Source organism: Anabrus simplex, chromosome 1 (genome assembly GCF_040414725.1).
Source record: "Anabrus simplex isolate iqAnaSimp1 chromosome 1, ASM4041472v1, whole genome shotgun sequence".
Taxonomy (NCBI): domain Eukaryota; kingdom Metazoa; phylum Arthropoda; class Insecta; order Orthoptera; family Tettigoniidae; genus Anabrus; species Anabrus simplex.
In genome coordinates this window covers 1740345704-1740354086 of record NC_090265.1, presented here as the reverse complement: position 1 = coordinate 1740354086, position 8383 = coordinate 1740345704, and the positions used below count along the sequence as shown (strand labels likewise).

Below are 8383 nucleotides of genomic sequence, written 5' to 3'. Positions count from 1 at the left end.
AGACTGACGAATACGCTCAGCAAGCGGGTAAATCATAACTCAGAGTCCATGACCTTGGCAAAAGAAATGTACGCCTGCTACTCTTCCTCACAGGACATGTCAAGTCCCCAATACTTGCTGTGGCGCTATGCAAATCGGTTAGTCGCGACGAACGACATTCTGTGCGATTTCCGGTAATAATTTTGTTAATAATTGAAGAAATAATTAGCTGATAAGACAACAGGGCTTGTAAACATTGCTTGTTAGAATAATAATTCCTAGCTTCAGCCGGCTAAAATGGAATAAAAATATAATGTCTTCTCCGCAAAGTGGAGAGCGACTGCCCCCCTCATCGCCGCTACCGCCTCCACCAGCCAACGCGTTTTGGCCGAAACTGATATCTTTGGCTACACCACACCACTTGTGTTTGCCAACGTTACACCAAAAAATAAACATAATTTAAAAAGTAAAAGGTCGTGTGTGTGTGTTCTCATTTTTAAAAGTTCCACTTCATTTCTCATGTATTGACTCCCGATAATCCACATTCTCTTTACGAAACCTTTAGAGATATTTACAATTCAAGAGAGGCCGTGCTGTTAGAGACGCGCAGCTGTGGGCTTGCATCCGGGAGATAGTGAGTTCGAATCCCACTGTCGGCAGCCCTGAAGATGGTTTTCCGTGGTTTCCCATTTTCACACCAGGCAAATGCTGGGGCTGTACCTTAATTAAGGCCATGGCCGCTTCCTTCCAACTCCTAGGCCTTTCCTATCCCATCGTCGCCATAAGACCTGTCTGTGTCGGTGCGACGTAAAGCCACTAGCAAAAGAAAAAATTCAAGAGAATCTCTTCATGCTCTATAAAAATTTTCTTCTCCGTTGTAAAACCATCATGTTTTCAGCCTGATGCCTATCACTTTCAGTCACCTACCGGACAGTCTCAAGAAACTCGGAGGTACTTCTCCATTCAGTGAGACGAAGCTCCAGTTTATCCATCTACATTTGAGATGTATTTCAAGACATAGATATCAGGTTTATTCATATCACCCAATATAGGAAACTTGTCTTCGTTACAGCCAGTCAATAGCAAGACACACAATCCTCGCATTTCGCACAGTCTTGGTTTTAATTCTTCTATAGGGCCTATAAATATGAATATATCTTGCGTCAGGTTGGTGGGACCCTGGCAAGCATAAAGGAACGAACGTTCCTCTCTGCTAATTCAGGTGCACTTCATGTATCATATTTCTACGCTTTCCCTCTTTCAGATAACACGACCTTTTATAAGGATTTATTTTTAATTTGTTTTAGTCCCCTGCGTCATTAAATCCCTTAACGCGAACCACCGACGCTATGTATTGTTTACTAAGTTGTTCCTCTGTTGGGAATGCAAAAAAAAAAAAAAAAAAAAAAGCCCATGGTACTACAGCCCTTGAAGGACCTTGGCCTACCAAGCGACCGCTGCTCAGCATACGACGTGTCGTGTGGTCAGCACGACTAATCCTCTCGGCCGTTATTCTTGGCTTTATAGACCGAGTTGAAAGTAAATCATAGTCAAACCTTAGTTTAATTGGATGTTGGTGCCGTGAACGTTACCGAGTCAACACAAATGTTAGGAAAGAACACTAATGATGAACACTTCGAAGTAGCCATAGCGATGTACTTCCACTTAGCCGGCAGGAAATTTTCACCGCCTTGAATAATTTACTGTAGAACGATTTGCTGCATCACCGCTGAGTTTACTAAAGCTACGAAAACAAATGGCCGTGAGTGAGAGCGAAACATACTTTAATTTTTGTTTCCGAAAGGGACTTTGAGTGCCTTAACAGTTATTTATATATAATATTAATGTTTTATTGCGCACAAATGTGCATGGACAAAATTCTTATGAGCAATCGTCTGTACAGAATTTTGTTAAGACCGGGCGAGTTGGCCGTGCGCGTAGACCTATCTGTGTCGGTGCGACGTAAAGCCCATAGCAAAACAAAAAATTTGTTAAGGATTCTATTCTCAGTTTACGCAGTACGTGATAGCGTTCACAAAGTTCGCCGCATCTTTTGGCTCATGGAAACTTACTTTAATACACAGGCTTTGGTCACAACGTGTCTCAACTCATAGCCTCCCTGAGTCCAGTTGCGGTTGATCATTGCATCATGTAGTATATCATATACCGTAAGCTGTAAGTTACTGTAAAATTTATTGATATTCTAATTCTTTAAATTGAGTATTCGTTTAACACTAAATTTTTGATTTTCCGATTGGATTTCGAACTTAATGAGGTTTTATTGTATTATTATTACATTTTACGTAACAGTGAACAATATATCCCTCAGGAAGGGCATCCGGCGGTAAAACAGGGTTAAGTACTCATTAAGTGCCGAAACCAATAAATAAAGAACAAGTTACAAGTAAAAGCGTAATCAATCTAAAAAGACCTACTAAGTCAGGAGATACTTGAAGTAGTATATGCTATTCCCACATCATGAAGCAAAATTTTCAAAAAGTAACCAAATCCCATCGAATCTTAATACTATACAGTTATATTTTTATTAAAAGTAATTACCTTGTATTGATGCGAAAATGTCGTAATCTTCTTCTGTATTGAAGTGGAACCTCACTGACGGGTATGAAGATGGCCCCAACAATGTCGGTAGCAACTCGCAACAATGGAGTATCAAAAGAGCACTTACAATTGTTTTCACGTAAACGCCAAGTAATAAAATTATTAAATGAGTGTACAACGTAGCCTTCCAAACATCTTAAAAACTTGATTAAAAAGGAGGGGTTTTAATTACACGCATTACAGACCAAATCATACACAGTTCACAAATACACTAATGACGACACGGAACAACAATAATTAAGGCGATACCGTATATCATTTTATGGTCAGTAAAATTAATTACCGTACTGGCAAAATTAAGAGCTATAGAAATTATTCTTATCTGGGAAACCCAATAGCACTTGGTAGAACATCGCATATCTTTTGGCATTATATTTATTTTCTATAATAATAATAATAATAATAATAATAATAATAATAATAATAATAATAATCTTGAGAGGCACATAAAATTTAAAAAATAACAAAGTTACTCAAATTTACTCTGCAACTTACACTACTGACGTCAAACTATCGACACGAACGCCCACAAATGTGTAACATTGTTCATAAATTAATTTATTAATATTATGTAATGTTGGTACCACGTCACTTCGAGGCAAGAGTCACTCAAGTGAACTCTACGTATGTATTCAGGCCTTAACAACTGCCTTGCCAATATTCTCACCTCGGAACAAGCCAATGAACGCCTTGGGCATGTTCTCAAATCCCTCTGTGATGGTCTCGCGGTAAACCAGCTGTTGATCCTTGACCCAATCTTTCATCTGATGAATACCTTCCATCCAGCGATCCAACCAGCGATGAACGACGAAACCCTCCATCTTCAACTCTTTGAACACCAAGTAGGGCTGCACAACTGGCGCTACGGCCAGTTGTTTGGCGTCCGCGTTGTATGAACTAATACTGCCACACACCGAGATTCGGCCCTTGGGCTTCATGTGACTTAAGATGGTACTGCTCATGACGCCACCAACGTTGTCGAAGTAACAATCCACACCGTTAGGTGCTGCCTCCTTTAGCGCCGTGTCCACGTCCGTCTTCTTGTAGTTGTAGGCGGCATCAAAGTGCAGGTCGTCCTTAAGCCAGCGTACCTTATCGTCAGAGCCAGCGAAGCCTATCACCTTGCAGCCCTTGATGCGGGCGATCTGACCCACCAGGCTACCTACCGCTCCCGCAGCGCCGCTCACCACCACCACTTCACCTGCCTTGGGCTGGCAGATCTCGAGGAAACCAAAATAGGCGGTGTTTCCAGGCATGCCCAAAGCACCCAGCGCCAGGGACAGAGGAAGTTCACCGAAGTCTGGAAGAAGGTACGTAGGAGCCATAGGTGAGGTAGTTGGTTGCTGTGGGTTGTGGACGGAAATGGTTTGCCATCCGAGATGACCCACAACATATTTCCCGACAGGAAAACCCTTATTGCGACTTTCAATGATTTTCGCTACTTGAGTCCCAATCATTATACTGCCTTTAGGAAGTGTTGGGGCAAATACTCTCATGTAAGGATCTACGCTGAGCCACACAGCTTCACACAGGATTTCCCCATCCTTGAGGGATGGAAGTTCTTCTTCCACAAGTTGAAGATCATTTTCTTTAGGCTCGCCTTCGAAGTGCTTGGCCACGACGAACTTCTTCGTCTTCACCATGTTGAATCGTTCCTTTCTCAGAGAGCTCTAACAGCAGGTAATGTTAACAGCACTGCACTAATTACGCTCCCGATAAGTGTGTCTCGTATTTATACTGAATGAGCACGCTGCAAATTCATCATGACTTGCCACTTTGAGCCTGGCTGTCCTTGTGAGGCGTGCAATGCCAGCGGGGCGATCTACAGGCCAGTACGCAAACTACAACGCAGTCGTCTCTCGTCTGCTTCAGGCGACCTTGATCGGAGCTGCGAGAAGACGCGTCAAATCACGGCGCATCCTTGGTCAGGCATGGGTGGGGTCTATGAGAGGTGAAAAGAGGGCAAGTCAACATGATAAGACAACATACAGAGGCGGAGGGACTCCCTGGCTGAAGCTAATAGAACAAACGTCCGTCGTGTTTTCACAGTAGCGTAGCCAGGATCGACCGATGGGAATGATGGCAGAACACAATAAAGGCGCAAGAATAACTTGTCATTATAAAGGCATTGATATAAGTGAATTACAGATCTATTGGTTCTACAATTACATTATATGTCTGAATGTTTATTCAGTTTATTTTCGGTTTCTGTAATTTAAAAAAAAAATCCATGACCGTCTACGCCCCTGTGTTTTCAGTTGTTACGTAAGCAATGGGGCGGACGACGAAACATATAGAAAATACGCATTATAGAATCACTAGCGCAGAATTAAAGACCTCACCGATAGTCGAAAGACTACAACTAACGTGGCATTATGCCATTAATAAAGTATAGAACCAGTATCATTAGTAGGGTACGGTATTAGTAACTGAAGTTAACTTTTATATCCCGCAAATGGCAAATTAGCCAGGAGGGAGGAGTGGCAAAAAAAGATACTGTACAATCATAAATATTTCTTCACGTATAGTAATATATACAGGGTTTTATGTTAAGATATTCGAAATAGATGATTTTCTGTATATTCCTTCAATGCAAGTCTGTGTCCTAGAAACAGAGGTTATGGTGGAAGAGGATCTTAAATTTACGCATTATAGAATCACTAGCGCAGAATTAGGGTTAGGGAATTTTCATTGCAATGGTAGGCCCGCTTGCCTACCATCAGTCACAAGCAGGTTGAGGAGTTTTCATTATAATGGCAGACACTCTCCACCTGCCTTTTTACATCATCAGAAAGACTGTCTTAGTAGTTTCCCCAACTGAAATGAACAGAGATCATCACAATGACGTCAGTAGGAATGGCCCGATTAAAAGCAATACTTTCATATGAAATACTCGATCAAATGAAAAACGACACATTTTCTCACTTTTAACGAACAGTACTACGCCGCTGCCGATCTAATAGTCCAAAGTTCCAGAGCTGGAATGACCAAGCCACAGACAGCCGTGATCCGTAAACACTCTTCGTCTTTTTTCTGAGGAAAGGGGGGGGGGGGTCGAATAGTGGAGAGTCCCAGGGAAAAACTATGCCCTTTTACTAATCTGTTTCCTAGGAGTAACCGATGAGTCGGAAAATCTCAATTCACTACAATGACAGTGGGAGAAACTATCTGACTTGGAGGCAAATTTTTGCTTCAAGCGGCAAGCCAGAGGAGAAACCGCCACATCACTGCTAATTTGGAATAAAATGAATGTAAAATTTAAAAAAAGTGAAGAGAAAGAAGCTTTTCTTAAGAAACGGCTCTTAACAGGGTTGAATGTTGCGTTATTTAGTGGTACTTAGTGAGCCTCTGCCTTAAGTGTGCACACTGCTCATTCAAAACAGCGCGTCAGAGCAAGGCTCGAATAGCTGGAATACTATAATGAACCAGTGTGTTACGTACCAGCAGTATCAGGAAATGTATGAACCAGAGGAATGGCATGCTAAAGAAGAAAGTTTTCTAACTCCCCAGCTATTTCCCGCCAATATTCAGTCAAGCTGTTATACTCGGTACGCAGCAGTAATCCCATCTATCGGAATTGAGTGGCAGCATAGGAGACACAGAACATCACAACAAACAATGGGCAATGTCAGGTTATTGTTGATCAATGTTATGCGCTTTCGATATTGTAGGCCTTCACATTTAGTTTTCTTCCGACTCTGAAATACCACTCTTATCATAGTCGGTACGATAAAACTGAATAAAACATAAATGATCGGAAATTGTATTCTCTATAACTTTGTTATGTAGTAGGCCTACTTTTCTATAGGACCAATAGCATAGGTATTTAAAAATTATATTTTAAGCGCCTTCCTCTAAACTACAAGTTCATCCCGGGTAAATAAAATTATTTATAGCTTAGACTGTAGTTACCTATTCCCCAACTCTATATACTGGTTTTCATTAAATTATCTTAATTCATTTTCTCGTGGCTCGGCTCGTGGACTTAGCAACAAAAATACAAATTCTTTTTTGCTAGTTGTTTAACGTCGCACCGACACAGATAGGTCTTATGGCGACGATGGGACAGGAAAGGACTAGGAGTGGGAAGGAAGCGGCCGTGGCCTTAATTAAGGTACAGCTCCAGCATTTGCCTGGTGTGAAAATGGGAAACCACGGAAAACCATTTTCAGGGCTGCCGACAGTGGGGTTCGAACCTACTGTCTCCAGAATACTGGATACTGGCCGCACTTAAGTGACTGCAGCTATCGAGCTCGGTAAATACAAATTCATGAATATCTCTGTTATCATAGCCGATACGGTAAAAATGTGTAAGACATAAATGATCGGAAATTTAATTCTATATAACTTTAGTTATCTAGTATTTATTGATAGGACCACTAATAATATAAATATTTGAGAATTAAATTTCAGGCCTTCCCCTAAACTACCATTTCACTCAGCTTGAATAAAATGATTTATAGCCTAGATTGTAATGACTCATACCCCGACTTTACATAGGGTAAACTTGGCAAATATGGGCACCATAAGGTATATCTGAAGAAAAGGAGCACTAAAACAACTTCCATTTTCCTGGTAAAAAATCCTTGAAAACTTACAACCATTTCCATTCGAATAAAGCTTGAACTAGCCTCTATGCCATAGTAGTTGACATACTGTGCAGCTTTGCAGCAAACCCTGCAACTGCCCATATTTGCCAAACTCTTAAGGTAATATGGGCACAAGTTATTAAATCACAATTAGAGCCACTGATATGGTTATATTCATTTTGTATTGTAACAAGGTGGTTGTACTGAACATACATATAAGAAAATAAGGGTAAATATATATTATAATTAAACACTGATCATGAAAAAATGCTACCAAGGAAGTAGAACTAATACTATTATTAAGTTATCAACTCGGAATCACTTGAATTGAATTAGAGACTGTAAGTAACATAAAACTGGCGAAAACTGTGTGTAATATGAAAAGTAAAAGGATTAATCTAACAGAAACAGTCACATGAGAGCACTCTGAGTCATAAATACTGACAAAGTTTTTAACTGCCCTCATCACAATAGAAAGAATCACCTTCCATCTCTACGCACTTCTCATGGAACCACTTAGCACATGAACCACAACACTTAGCCCACTTCTGCCCTTCATTCTCATAATAATAATTGCCCTTACACACAGGACAAATACAGGAAACTTTGTTGCTCCGTATGGCTTTACGCTTTGCGGCTAAACCTCCTCTACTGACTCCTGCGATAGGCCCCCCTTTTCTGCGCTGAAGCCAGATTTTCTTCACTTGCAAGTTTTCTTGCAGAACACTTACGTCTTCCCCGGTTACTAGTCGTCCACTTCAGTTTTGGAACTGGACTCATTTTTTTCCTTTTTCACATACAACATGGCCATCCCTCGTGTTCATTTGGAGTCCTGACTCGTCGGCATTAAATATTCTGGCCGGGTTGTTTAGCAGATTCAAATCCTTCATCTTTTTTATCAAGAATTTTAAGTTTGTCTAGGCACATTATAAGTTCTAGATGCTTGTAAATGATTACAATCGCCATTTCTTACTGTTATTACAACACGCGACATATCCTCTTTATCCCATTTCTGGCGGTTACCCACTCGTTCATTCCCATTTTGCATCATAATCTGGAAAAAAAGGAAACATTATTTATTTTTTGCGAAATAGCTACATGCTATATTAATCGATTAACATGAAAACGTACAGATTGCCGTAGAAATAAAAGAGAATAAATCTATCTCAGAGCCCGTCACGTAAATACAATGTAAT

The 8383-nt window shown here is 40.6% G+C and overlaps 1 protein-coding gene across 1 annotated transcript; it reads right to left on the bottom strand.

Annotated features, from left to right (window-relative positions):
• Window positions 1-2762: 2762 nt before the first annotated feature.
• Window positions 2763-4373, bottom strand: LOC136882478 (prostaglandin reductase 1-like). The gene has a single exon (XM_068229639.1). It carries the CDS (start codon window positions 4239-4241, stop codon window positions 3231-3233), a length of 1011 nt encoding a protein of 336 aa, XP_068085740.1. The 5' UTR covers window positions 4242-4373; the 3' UTR covers window positions 2763-3230.
• Window positions 4374-8383: the final 4010 nt, after the last annotated feature.